The sequence below is a fragment of the Centropristis striata genome, chromosome 14 (assembly GCF_030273125.1).
Source record: "Centropristis striata isolate RG_2023a ecotype Rhode Island chromosome 14, C.striata_1.0, whole genome shotgun sequence".
Classification (NCBI taxonomy): Eukaryota; Metazoa; Chordata; class Actinopteri; order Perciformes; family Serranidae; genus Centropristis; species Centropristis striata.
In genome coordinates, this window is record NC_081530.1 from 11,769,165 (window position 1) to 11,784,358 (window position 15,194).

Sequence of the window (15,194 nt, forward strand, 5' to 3'; positions counted from 1 at the left end):
CAGTGTCTCTCTGGGAGCTGCATGGGGTCAGGAGGCCACTGTGAATTGATCACGACACGTAACTGTACAGTACGTCTGCTGACCAGCGTTAACATCCTCTGTGGAGGAGAAATTAAATAACCACACATGCTACTTTATAGGTTGAGACAATTATAGTTAATGTTAGGTTTATAGAGTCTTTCATGTCATGCCCATGAAAAAGCTTATTTCTGATTGGCTGGCAGGTGTCCATTCATATTACATAATGGCACACATTAAACCCTGAAACACAGTTTAACCATCGGGATGCATTAATGCACAAGGTATGTTAAACTGTAAATGTAACCATAGCAACAATACTTCTGCTTGATAACGCCCACTAAAATGAACATACAGTAAGAATCAGTAAAACTAACCACAAATACACTTTGAAAATGCTTTATGGTTTGACGCCAGCTTTCCTTCTTTGGTTGAGACATTGGTCATCATCTTTGCTTTGTCCCTAATTTTCAGCCTGTCTCACTCCCGACTCATTAGAAACCGACACTTTGTGACAAAGCGCAGGGCCGGCTCTAGCGGGTGGAACTCCCGTTTTTGTTTGCCCATGGTGCTAACCAGGCTATATAACACAACTGTCAGTCGATATAATTATTAACTTAACAGCAAATTCGCAAAGAAGCACAGCTGGAGACCACTAACAAAGTTAGAGACAAGAGAGACGATGAAAGTGCAAACCACACAAAAAATGTGCTTAACTGTGTTAAGCTAGCGTTATTTCAGCACTTTATTTCAACCTAGCTAGCAAGCTAATACAAATGAAACTTCTTCACACAAAATGGCATTTAAAAAAAGATGACATAACGTTACCTTTATATTGGGACTTCTTCTCCTCCTCCTCTTTTCCTTTCTTTCGATACTGCGCACCGGAGAGCTTTGAAGGCAGTTTCATCTTGCAAGATATATCAAAACATAACCTGTCTGTCACTTGACGTGACCTGACCTCTTTGACAGTGATCTGACCGTCTAAAGGGGGGCAAGGCAATGACCACACTCAGCACCACAAGTGACAAAATGTCATTGTTTATCTGTTTCTTTATTTTGTTAATATTTATTATTTTCAAGACAGAACACGAAGGGAGGGCGACAATTGGCATCAAAAATTATTATTGTGTTTGTTTTTTTTCTCCCTCGAGGGTGACTGGTGGCGCCCCTCCAGCAGATGGCGCTCTAGGCGACCGGCTATGTCGCCTATGCCTAGAGCCAGCCCTGCTTTAGCGTCTGTTTGAGACATACCAGGCTTTCCATTAGCTCCAATGTAAACGTATCCCCGTCATTATTATGGACAGGATACAGGGTATCAGGCTGATTATAGCCTGATCTGGCAGTCATTGGGTATCTGCTGCAGAACTACCAGATTCAGTAACAGTTACTTCCCCCTCGCCATCAGACTGCATAATACCAAATAACCCTGCTCTCAGACTCTGGTGCAGTAATTCATGTACATATTTTGACACTTTTAGTTTTAGTTTTATACAAGTTTATATATATATATATACTGTATGTACATATACACTGCTCACCAGTTCTGTGTACTGCGGTAGCCAAGCAACGATATTTAGTTGCCAGATTCACTATTGTGTTTTTGTGCATTGACAATAAAGAAAGTCTAAGTCTAATAAAAGAAAGTTTAAACAGTAAATAAATATACGGAATTTGCAGCAGTAAAGTAGCTACAAGGGTGACGTAAACCACAGAAGTAACGTAAAAAACGTAAGTTATGTAAAACTTAGATTATATTGTCATTCAGTTATACATAGATAAGTGCACATTTTAACGAAATTCCGATGCACAAAAAGTAGTACTTTTGTTTTCACTCGGGGCATGAACCCCATTCTCCTCCCGCCCCGAGTGTGACATCTGCCATTTAAAGTCGATCACTACTCCCACGTCCGCAAGATTGTGACAGAGGACAGTCTAAGACGTAAATGTGAGTCGTATTTTGCTGCCTGTACAAATGCAATATATTGACGTTTTTGAGGGGAGACGAGTCTGGTTTACTTGGTTTTAAAATCTTGGCTCATCAGATGACAAGTGGTCAGGGCTAATTGTAAACAGGGTCCAAGAGGCAACGTTGATGTGTCCTCATCAGGCGGCAACCTCCGCATCTGAGCAGGGAGGCAAACCACTGCCTTAAGCTGCATTCTACCGAAAAATTCCAGCAGGGGGCCCTGACGGCGGCAGAAAAAGCATTTTGTTCCATCCATTTCAATACAAAATGAGAAAACTTCTCACTTGATTTATTACCTCAGAATTTTTTTAGGACAACACCATAGTCTCAATCACTAGTAAAATCTTCAAGACAATTTGATGTTAATAGTGTAAATCATGGCCCCATTTAGAAGAAAATATAAGATAGAGAGTCGTATGATTTGGGGAGTGGCTACCTTTTATTGACAGGTCACTAACAAGGCGAGCCGTCATCAGGAGAGAAGCAGAACAATGCGTATCCACGGCAACGTGTCAACAAAGTTATATATAACATTATATAGGTATAAAAAAGGAGGTTTAGCGGTTTGGTCTCATAACTTTGACCCTTTCACTGTATTTTCACCTGATGACAGTTTATTTGAACGTTTTGTTGATTAAAATGTCTTGTTCAGCGTTTGGTTGGACTAACAGACACTCCAAGGAGTCGCTGTTCAGTTTTCTGAGGTAAGTAACATACATTTTGTTTTTGTTTTTTGCTAGCCAAAACTAACATCCCAGTTAATGCTCCAGTTAATGCTAACATGAATTAGCAGCTGCTTCTCTCAGTCAGGTTGAGGGGTAGAGAGGCTGTAGTCAGTGATCAGATCCCTCTCGCTCCTCTACAGTCCAAATATGGTCTGCTCCCCATTTCGATGCTTCCAACGGGCCACAAACCAATGGGTGATGTCACGGTGACTATGTCCATTATTTATATACTGTCTATGGTCTTGATGCATTCCCGACAAGGACGTAACAGTTAAAAACGTCTTCATTGCAGGCCATGCTGAGTGCCAACATTTAAAAAACATATAGTCCTGTACGTTTTTGCTAATTGCAATAGTTTATCCAACATCTTAGCTTCCCCCGAAAAACACATTTTAAATCAAGCGACTCCAGTTGTTGTTATCTGACTTAATAAATGTTCACAGAGCAATTGATGTGATAAGGCAGTAAAGGACATTGCTCCTTTTTACTCTTTTAGTAAAGATGCTACTATAACCTAATCTGTCATGACTGTAAGTGTCAGGTATTTATTCATCAAACTAAAAGGGATTTTATTAATAGTGCAGATTTTTACATACAATTTTCTTCTGATTACAATATTGTAGAAAGCTCAAAAATGCAAATAATATGCTTTTTAAACTTGTATTTTTGTTGTACAAAATGACACCATTGGATTAAATCATTAATCCCAAAAAGGATTGATTAGTCAGCACAGTTCCCTGGGATTCTGCGGATTCTCACTAATATTTACTGACAGACCTACACATTATACAGCCTGACAAGTTTATGCAGATATCATACACTAGAACAGAGCTCGCATATCAGCCTACAACCTTTGTCAGATCACAAAATTCCATACCCTGTGAAATATGGGGACGTCTCTGAACTAGCTGCAGAAGAACACGGGAGATTAGGGAGAAAAAGTGCATTGAGATGCTCCGGTTGTAAATATATATGCGGAGGGAGAGGGAGAGGGAGTGTAGGTTTTTAAGTTGCTGTCACCGGGCTGTCACCGTGTCTGTCAGAACAGATCCATCACAGCTCTGACACGTCAAGCTTCACATTTGCATGGAGTGCAGCAGGAGCCTGTCCTTATTATGCATTCTGTCTCACACTAACCTTCCTCTCTCTACCACATGAACTAACTAGCATCCGAGAGGCATATTTTATACCACGGTATGAGCTGGGGATGATGGAGAGCTGTTATTGCCTTCTGACAGCGTGTGTGTGTGTGTGTGTGTGTGTGTGTGTGTGTGTGTAGCGCTGGGTGCCGCCATCTTCCCAGGTGTACAGGGATCAGCCATCTTGTCAGGTGAGCTGCTGCTAACTAACCATGTATTACTTTGACTTTCTCTCTGCAGGCTCACGCCACATACACACACACAGCAACAGAGGTGAGGGGGCGAGGAGGACACAGCCGTGTGTTTGTTTGTGTGTGTGTGTGTGTGTGTGTGTGTGTGTGTGTGTGTGTGGCACAGTATGGCAGTGCAGATGCAGTCAGTCCCTCAGTGAGGAATCCTCCGCTGGGACAGACACAGCTGTGGCATGGCATCGGGTTGCTAACGAGCCTTATCACACAGGCGCTAGACTAGACACACACACACACACACACACACACACTCATCAAAACATACACATACACACTCAGACAGTCCCAAAACTGAGGTATGGGGTGATATACTAGTGTGTTAAACTCTTCATCATACACACTGATAGACACACGTGTGTAACCACACGCACACACACACACACACACACACACACACACACACATAAATACACACAGACAAACACGCATGAATATACACACACATGCACATGTTTCATATAGAATCATTCATATACATAGACACACATGTGTAACCACACAAACAAACAAACTAACACACACACACACACACACACACACATCAAAACATACACACTCAGACAGTCCCAAAACCGAGGTATGGGGTGATATTCTCGTGTGTTAAATTCACCATACACACTGATAGACACACGTGTGTAATCACACAAACACACACAAACACACACACAGACACACACACACACACACACACACACACACACACACACACATAAACACATCCATTTATCTACACACAAGCTCCCTTATATACACACAGACAGACAAACACACGCATGAATGTACACACACATGCACATGTTTCATATAGAAACATTCATATACATAGACACACGTGTGTGACCACACAAACAAACAAACTAACACACACATACATTTATCTACACACACACACACACACACACATACATCAAAACACACACATACACACTCAGACAGTCCCAAAACTGAGGTATGGGGTGATATACTCATGTGTTAAACTCTTCATCATACACACTGATAGACACACATGTGTAACCACACAAACACACACACACACACACACACACACACACACACACACACACACATCCATTTATCTACACACAAGCTCCCTTATATACACACAGACAGACAAACACACGCATGAATGTACACACACATGCACATGTTCCATATAGAAACATTCATATACATAGAAACACACACCTGACACATTTTCTGGAATACACACAGACACATTCAGACAGCTAATGATGTATCTTGTGATATGTTGATGCTGTGTAACATATTAGGTCCTACTCACAAAGTTATTAGCTACACAGAAAAACTGCTAAACCATGACAGCAAAAGACAATGATAAATAAATAAAATGATCAATGAGTTAATTCAGTTTCACTAACAATGAAACACCTTAAATGTATATATCATATTTTTTTTAATACAGTTTTTATTTATTTTTTAAATACATTACTCCACTGTAAAATAAACTGGCAATATACTGTAATATATATATATATATATATATATATATATATATATATATATATATATATAAGCCATCACTGTAATTTTTGGATTTATCTTTTGTAAAAATACTTTTTTCTCACTGTTAAATGTACTTAACACCATATCTCTAACAAAAATATACTGTAATATTTAATGGTAAAATCTTTAATTTATGCAGCATTTATAAAATATTTTCAGTTCAATTATATGTCAGAACAGCGTTTCTTTTGATGGAAAACCTTTTGAATTTTTATGGTAAAATATGGAGTAAAATGACCCTAACCCTAAACATGGAATCAACAGTTCCAATATCAATTTACCGTAATATTATATAATAGTAAAAGTTGCACCGTATTTATTACGGTAAAGTTCTGGCAACCACAGCTGCAGTTTTTTACCGTAAAAACAAGTCTCAGTATGAAGGAGATACAAGGTTTCCACCGAAAAGCAGTGCACATGTGATTATTAATGCAAATTAAAGAAAGACACAGAAAAAAAACATGTATGTTCTTATTTGTTTTTATTTTACAGTCACCAGATGAGCAGATACATCATTTTAGAAAAGAAATTGATATTTGCAAAAAAATTATAATACAATTTTCTCAATATAGATTATGTACAGAATGAAATGTAGTCAAACTGAAATAGCATTCTGCCTCTTTGTCATTAAGAAGACAAAGCAGTGAGGGGTCTGAGCGGTCCGCCATAGACCCATCTCCCTAACCAATAAATATAAACTGTATATATTATGTATGCTGCACTCATCCAGGCATGGACAATACCAGGGCAAGTTAGTTCTCAACAATATTCCCTTAATCATTTCTTGTACATCACTGTGCTACACACACGCACACACACTCGCACACCCACGAGAAGCTTGACACACAAGTGCACACAGGCCAGAGAACAAATTACAGTTGGGTTACAACAATGGGCCATCTTGACTCATGAAAAGGAAAGAAGAAAGAAAAAGAAATGTGTATGGAAATACCCGTCATTGTCCTTGATCAGGAGGGAGAAGTGGCTTTCTGGTCAAAGCTCGCTGGAGCTGGCTGAGTAGCACTTGACATTTGGCCTGATTCAAACAGCCAATTCTACAGAAAGCTACCGAGCTGGAAAATCTCTCCCAGTCTCACAGATCCTGCCCTCCCGTTCAGTCTCTCTGTATCTATCTACCTTTCTTCTCTCTCTTGTTCCTATTTTCTCTATCTTGAGTGGGACAGGAGCCAGGACAAGGGTTGGCGAATGCCCCCTTTGCCTGTTTTCCCTCTGGGAAATGAAGAAAATAAAATGCACACAAAAGCTTCTATCCATGCTGTATTGAAACAGGACAGACAACTGCACAATCACAGAACGAGCACAAGAAAAGACGACAGCAAAGTAAAGCTATGGCCGGGACGGGCGGGGGACGCTTGTTAAGGGGGTGCTTGAAGGACTTGAAGGACACTATAAGCGCACCGTTTGCCAGCCGCTTTACCTTGTCGTTGGGCATCACCTTTCAAAAAAGGCCCTCCTTGTTCTTGGCGGGAGGAAGAATTATGACTTTGTGCCGATGAGCGAATACACATACTTGCATAAATCATCCATCTTGTTTGGCGGTTAATTACTCTTGTTTACCCTCCGAGTAACCTCGGGATGGGGCGGCGTGATAGGAGGGAGCCTGGGAAGAGGAGATAGCACCAAATAGTAATCTGCTGACGCTGTTCATCAGTGTGCAATTCGCAGGAGTAAAAGCACATAGTGGGCTTGAACCTGTGTGTTAGTGAATTAGACAAGGTTGCCTAGGGTCTGAGGATGGCAGCTCCATCAACATCCTGGCCTGACCACAGCTGCTCGGTAAGCTGTTCTGGGGTCAGCCGGTGAAGGAGCCACGCTGAGGCAGCCCAGTGCAGGCCAATCAGAGAGCTCCTCAGGATGTACAGCAGGCTCTGATCGTTGCTTATTTCATTACGGGGAAAGCTACATAAATCCACAAAATGGAGAGGAAGAGGCACAGAGGGAATATTTGCATTTCTCCTCTGCTATCATCTCCCCTCAATGCCCCCCTCGCCAACACCACCCCTTTCAATCCCTCCCCCATTTAGTGCAGAGTGACTTTAATCATCACTTTCGCCAAAACACATTAAGCCGGTGTGTCCAGAGTTGAAGAGAGAGGGTGGGGGGGGGGGTGAAAAAACACAGAGTGGCGCATTAGATTTGCAATAGTGATGCATCACTCTGGCATTACTTTGGAGATTAAAGAAGGGACGTTGCATTTCATTGGTGGTGCTGATGGTTGCCTGATGTATGACTGAACCAAACAGGAAACACCACTGTCCACCAGGGAGAGAAGTCAAACTGACCCTAGAGTTCCCTTCCTCTCTATTCCTCCATCCGTTTAGTTCTCATTCCTCCTTCTTCTAAAAAGCTCCGTTTTTCTCTGTCTTTAAACCTCACAGCCTCCTCTGCCTTTTAACCCCCAATCTGAGAGCACCTCTACATTGAAAGATATTTATGCAGCTGTTTGATCATGTTCTCAAGTCAAAAACAACACCTCCTTTGTAGAAGGAGATAATACTGTAAAGTGGATTGCATACATTAAACTTAAGCCAGCACATGTGACTTTGCCTGGTCTTTGTGTTACTGCATCTGTATGGAAAGGATGGATGTAAAGTGCTAGAGAGCTTAGGACAGGCAGGATGAGATTGGGAGGAGACTATGAAAAAAACAAACAAACAAAAAAAAACTGAAGGGCATAAACAAGGGGGGGCTTTAGGACTGGGCTCATTGGGGGCAGGTTCAATATGGAGACAGAAGGCTTTATAAACAGGTTGGAGGGGAGAGGAAGAGTAGGATGTGGGGGTGTACGGAGTCCCCAGGAAACAAAATGACAATATGTATTTTGTTCTACAGTCTCAGAGGAACAGAATCACAGTCAGTCAGTCCAAGGGTACAGCCCACCAGCAGCCTGGCCAAGTGGGGGAGCTTTCCGGTCATGTGTCTATCCAAACCCTTGGGCCTGGGTTCACCCTGGCACCCAGCTCTGGTTGCTGTGTGCTGGTGGAGGGCAAGCAAACGCCCCCAAGCTCATGCCCATGCCCATGCCCATGCCTTGGGACAGAGAACCGTCAAAGTTGAAGTCCATGTTCTCTGTGTCCATAAAGTCATTGAGCAGGATGGAGTCTACATCACAGTCCAGGCTATTGGGGACGTTCTCCATCTCCAGGGTTGCTGCCATTCTACTGTGGGAGTTGTGCTGTTGCCCCTGGTAACCAGATTGGTGGTTGTTGTGGTAGTACCCATGCCAGGAGTCGGTGATACCCTGATGGTGAGCTCCGGGGTAAGGCTGGTGACGGGGGTGCGGTGCAGAAGCCAGGCGGCAGGGGTCCTGGGGGACGTCCATGACGCCAGCAGGGTTGGGCGGCAGGGACGGCGATGTTGGGAGGTGTGGTCGGGGCCCGTAGTGGTTAGAGGTCTTGAGGCTGTAGGGCTGCAGAATGTCGGTGCTAACCCGTGGGGAGAGGGCCTGGGGATGAGGCCCACTGTGCATAGGGTTATGGGGGTTGTGCATGTGACTCTGGCTGGATCGAGGGTTGTGATCATGGCTGGCGTTTACTTTGTTACTGTGACCGTGCTCGTGACTGGGGCCATAGTCCGGTAGAGCAGGGTGGGGTTTGTGGCTGTGGCTGTAGTCGAGGCTGGCTTGGTGTTTGTGACCCTGATTGTGGTTCTGATGGTGGCTTGTGTTCTGGTCATGGACTGAGCTATGGCCATTGTGTAGACTGGGATTGTGAGCATGCTCTTGGCTGGGATTGTGGTTATGATTGTGGCTGCGGTTCTGATTGTGGCTGTGCTGGCTGTGAACGCCATTGGTCCCCTGTGTCATAAGTGTGTGTGTTTCCCTTCCCTGGCCCAGTACTGTGTCTTTGTTGCAGTACGGAGGACCTCCAGTAAGCAGACTCTGCAGGGCGTTGTTCTCTGAGTAGCCCCTCATTGGGCGCTGGAAGCTGACTGGCTTGTTCTCCTGGATGGTCTCCATGGGAGTGTGATGCCGGAGCATACCCATGGAAGGCTGTCCGTACATGGGCCCACAGTAGGAGCCCTCTGCCTTGGGTGCAGGCACATAGGGATAACCGTTGCATTTGATTTGCTGTGGCTGGGGGTAGCCACTCTCATCTAGACTGATCGCCCCGGTCAGGTCAGTCAGCTGGGGCAGCTCCACGGTGGGACAGTGGCCCCCAGTCCCCAGGGCCGGGGAGCGGGTGCTGGTGGGGCTGGGGTACAGTCGAGGGGAGGCTGAGCAGGACAGTCCACCCTCCTCCGGCTCATCAGCCTCCGCCTCAGCCAGGATGGGGGACAGGCAGCCACTCAGTGTGGAGGCAGAGGAGGAGGTGCGGGAGTGGAGATCCGTCCAAGTGTCATATTCCTCACCCCCCATGCCCACACCTCCTTTCCCTGCTGGACTGCCATGCTCTGGGGAGCCTTGCATTGTGGGTCCGGCCCCCTGACCCTGTCCCCGTCCCAGGCCTATGGCCCCTGCTCTCTTACGACTAATGCGACCCTTGGTCTTCAAGTAGCGGGTGCCGTTGTCTATAGAGGCCGCCCGCCTTCTGGGTCCTTTCCCCATCTTCCCTCCTTCTGGGTTCAGCATCCACCATGAACTCTTCCCCGTCCCTTCATTCTGCACCCGGATGAAGCGACTGTGAAGGGACAGATTGTGTCTGATTGAATTCTGGAACGAGAGAGAAAGATGGGAAGGAGAGGGAGGAAGGGGCAAGGAAGGGAAAGAGAGAGAAAAAAAGAGATAAACATTAACACCCGAGGGAACATTTAGGGTTAAATAATCATTTCTTGAGAACACAAAGTCATTTCAAATTATGGCCAAACTATCAAGGCTGCACAGTGAGCGAGAAAAAAGATGGATAAAGAAAAAGAGGGAGATGGAGGGGAGAGCAAAGAGGGCAGGGAGAGTGAAGGACCAATCGATACCTCCCCTGACCAGCCTCTCCTCTCCGCACGCGCTCACTGAGTCATAATATGGACATGGGTGCAGCCTCCACATCAAACCATCACCAAGGTTACAGAAATGAATCACGCGAGGCAACCCAATCACAGACAGCCCATATCGATTGCAGGGCCTCCAAATATGAGAGCCTGAGATCCAGCCAGAGCCATGGAGGGAGGGAGAGGGAAGGAGGGGGAGGCGTGATTTGGCAGGAGAAGATCTGGAAGAGCACCAAAATGAAAAAAGAAACACTCATACACAGGCCTGGAATAAGATAGAGGGGAAGTAAACGGGGGGAGGGAGGAGGAGAGGGACATGCTCATTTAACCTCTTTTAAAATCATGGCACAATTAACATGACCGTAGGCAACGACGGCAGATATGATGAAGACTTCCTGCGAGAAGCTTTGAAGACGGACGGATGTGCCGATCGTGGGTGGGTGTGGAGTGCGGAGGGGGGGTGTATAGGATAAGCCTCTCCAGACCTCTGTTTAAGTGTCTGAGTGACGGCTGTATAGTTAATCCAGGGCTCCACAGCAGCATTTGAAGCCGGTGCCAACCTGGAGTGAGTTGATGAGATCTAAGCCTGCCTAAAGGAGAGCTTAGCAGGGATACACATCATCTCAGCTGGCCAAGTTAGTCTAAGTACAGCATGTTCATCCAAATCTTTCCTGCTTGTGTCATTATTCACACTCTCTCCAGCTTTCCTCCTTTTGCTTTTACGCCTTCTTTTTCTTTTGCCTTTCTGATCTTTTGGGAGGCACAAACCCCCCCACCCCACCACTCAACCCCAACCCTCTTCCCCATGCTCGCAATCACACACTTTTCTTTTTCCTCTCTGGAGATATCTATCTATTTCTGCCTTGTTTATTACCTGCACATAGCTCACAATCTCTGTCTCCTGATATCTCGAGCCATTCTCTATCTTCATTCACTCCCCGCCTCCTGTCCAATTTTCCTGCTCTCAGCCCCATTCATCTCCCTCTCTGTGTCCCAGCGTCTCTTGATCACGACATTGCTCATTCTCTCCCTCTCTCCACATCCATCCTCTCATCACCTTACACAAGTTTCACCCTCCCACTTCTTTCTTTCATTCATTCATTCATTCGTGAGCAAACATCGGAAATAAACAGCAGGAGATGCAAATCTGAGCTCAACGGGGGGCCAGCTTACATTTCACCCTTCGGCGCAATCCATACAGTCAGCATATGTACCCCCCCTCCCTCCCCACCCCACCGTATTCTCTTGCGGAGCCGCATGGCTGCGAACTGGACAGCCAGCTAAAAGAGGTGACGGCTCTTTGTTGTTGCAGCGTGTTATGAAAAGCACAGCATCCAGAGCAGCAGGTAATATGCTTCCCGCAAAATGTTTACAGGGGGAATTCAGCTTTAAGTGGGTTTCAAATCAGTCTTGTATCCTACCTACTACTATTCTCATTCATGTAGAAAAGCCCCCTCCACACACTCCCATCCCCTCAGCATGACTCCTAACAGGTAATTTCATCCCATCCTCCACTCAAATCACGCTGCTTTGACTAGACACTCTTCACGGACATGGAAATTGGATAGGAGAGATGTATTTATGTTTTTTTTTCTCTCTGTTGCTGTTCAGAGGGGTCCTCTCCAAAACACCAGGTCGGTGAAATTGCACACGCTCAACGCTCGCGACGAAAATGGGCCTACTGCACTTCTCAGCGGCGCCGCGCTCCGGAGACTTTATCAAAGCCAAATTGAACGATGACGCCGTGTGAAAGAGGCCGCCGATTGAGGCGACCCGCATCAGGTGATCTGAGAGCGGAGCCCTGACAGGTTCCTCCGCAACATGACGGCTCCGGCTGGGCGTAGCCATGGCAACAGAGTAAACCAAAAGAGGGAGAAATGAAGAGAGGGGAGTTGATGGTGGGGAGGAGAGAGGAGGGGAGGTGGCTGATGCTGTTTGATGCTGCAGGCAACTCCAAACAGCCTTTTATCTGAGTCTGTCAGATTCCTGCTTCCAATCCACCAGGGAGGCTCAATCACCAGTAGTCCCAACGTCTCACTACCTGTACCAAGCTGTGATTAGCAGCCGCGTGTGTGTGTATGTGTGTGAGGGGAGAGAGAGCTTTTGTCGACTACCAGAGCAACAATTATACCACAGCAGTCGACTGCTGTTACTTCACCTGCTGATACATTGTATAGTACTATACTGTGGCAGCTCTTCTGTACATATGAACATTGAACTGACATTCTCTTTACGCTGAGACTGACAATTTTGTACTGAAATTGCTAATAATAATAATACTAATAATTTGGTGCTGATAATCAACGCCACTTTCAAGTTTCTATGCCCAAATATGGTGTTCTCTGACTGTCATCCCCATTATCTGAACACAGGAGAGCAATAAGAATCCAATTAATCATGAACAAAATTAGACAGAGACATGTGAAGCTATAAGAGGCCTCTAGAGTTCTTTAAATGTGATATACTGTAGTTTCCTAACAAAACTTATTCATAATTATTTATGTGGAATTTTATCAACATCAATCAATGTAGGTTACACTGGAAAAAAGGGGAGTCAAAAAAGAAGATAAAGACACTAAAGAGAATGAGGGAAATGATCTTGCAGCATGGACAGATAATTTCACTTGACAAGATATCTTCAATTAAGATGATTAAATCTAGAAATAAACATGTTGAACAGTTAAAATAAGAAATCAACTCTTAAAACAAGATCCACCTGCAACTTTTTTCGCGCAGATTTGCCTCTTTAAATCCCTTAAATCGGCAACTTTTTTTCTTGTAGACCCCCCCCCCCCCCCCCCCCCCCCCATGGACCCGGGAGAGGGGGTAATATTTTCAGAAAAAAGTAGCTTTTTCCCACTTTTTTTGCGCTGATTTGCCACTTTAAATCTCTTAAATCTGCAACTTTTTTTCTTGTAAATTTGCAACTTTTTTCTTAAAATGTTTATGAAGTTACCAAGTGTAGTTCTTCGACCTATAAAGGGTTAAGTTGTGTCCATCATGTTAGTCTGTCATTAAAATAAATCAAAGAATGTTGTTCTCCTCTTTAGTGTTTGCAAGGATAAGGTCACCACAATATGAGGAGTCAAGGAATTATAACGTTATATCAGCATGACTGTGGTGCAGGATCCATCAAATGCAAAAGGGAAGGCTCAGAGTCTCCAGGTTATCATTGCAATCAAACGTTATGTAGGAGGAGAAGTCAGTAATTATCACAGTGTCAGACACAGAGGAGGAGCTGATCGCTGAAAACCTCCAGCGCACTATTTGGTTGGAATGAAAGCTGCAGACTGTGAGCCCTCCGTGGCACAAAGCTGACCATCCCTGCCTCAGTGTGTATATTAAGTTGTCAGAAAGAGTGATTCTGAAGAGGAGATGCCTGCTCCCTCTGCTCTCAGCCTTTGCCTTTCTGATAATGCAGGAGGAGATGGACTGTTGCAGAGAGAACGGTGACTGAATCCGTCCTCACATCCACCCTCCTCCTCCACAGGGAGCATGCAGCACTGTATCCAGCTCCACTACTGTATATTATACATTAATAGTGACTGAGTTTGACCCTGACACACTGCTGCTTTCACTGAGTCAGGGGATAGTCAGTCCAATGGTTAGCTAATGGCCCGTGGACACACAGATCTGTCTAAACAAAGAATTCTCACACATTTTCCTTTTTCAAAATGCCAGATCAGGCAACAATTTATGACAGGGCTTGAGCATACTGGTTAGTGATCGGTATGATTACACTGTAAAAAATGTCTGTAGATTTTACGGTGAAAAACTGCTAAACCATGACAGTAAAAGACGTAAAATGACAAATGGGTTAATTCAGTTTCAGTAACAATGAAACACCGTAAATGTATATATCAGCCAAAACAGTATTTTTTACAGTTTCCATAAGCCATCACTGTAATTTTTGCATTTATTTTTTGTAAAAATACTTTTTTCCACTGTTAAATGTACTAAACACCATATATCTCTCACAAAATTATACTGTCATATTTAATGGTAAAATCTTTAATTAATACAGCATTTATAAAGTAAACATGAAATCAACAGTGCTAATATCATTTTAAAGTTCTGGCAACCACATCTGCCGTTTTTTTACTGTAAAAAAAACATATATGTTTTTATTACCGTGTACAAACTACATCATTCTGCATCAAGGTTATAGGAGTATTGAATTTTAATTTGTTTTATTTAATTCTGTTTTAGTTATTTATCAGTATGTTCACTGTTAGTTTAGTTTAAGTTTTCAGAAAGGGTTATTTTCAGGTTTTGAATCATTAGTTTTAGTTTAGTTTAAGTTTTCAGAAAGGGTTATTTTTAGGTTTGTATCATTAGTTTTAGTTTAGTTTCCAGACAGGGTTATTTTTAGGTTTTGTATCATTAATTTTAGTTTTATTTTAGTTTTCAGAAAGGGTTATTTTTAGGTTTCGTATAATTAGTTTTAGTTTTTTGTTTAACTGAAACGTTTCTGCTCAAGTTTAAATGGCTTTATTGGTTTGTAAATAGAAATGAATTTTAAAGGGGCCTTCCATCAATTAAGTATTTTACTTTTATATTCTTAAGGGATTTACAAATGACAGATTAATAAAAAAACAATGGTCAACATTGAGGCAGCAGAGGCTGG

General features: G+C 43.7%; 1 protein-coding gene across 1 annotated transcript in view; it reads right to left on the reverse strand.

Annotated features, from left to right (window-relative positions):
- Positions 1–6,087: 6,087 nt before the first annotated feature.
- Positions 6,088–15,194, reverse strand: part of foxo6b (forkhead box O6 b) — a 57,275-nt gene continuing 48,168 nt past the window's right edge. The window contains exon 2 of the mRNA XM_059350596.1: positions 6,088–10,295. Coding sequence (XP_059206579.1) covers positions 8,589–10,295 — 1,707 coding nt within the window. The 3' untranslated portion in view covers positions 6,088–8,588. The remainder of the gene's footprint in view (positions 10,296–15,194) is intronic.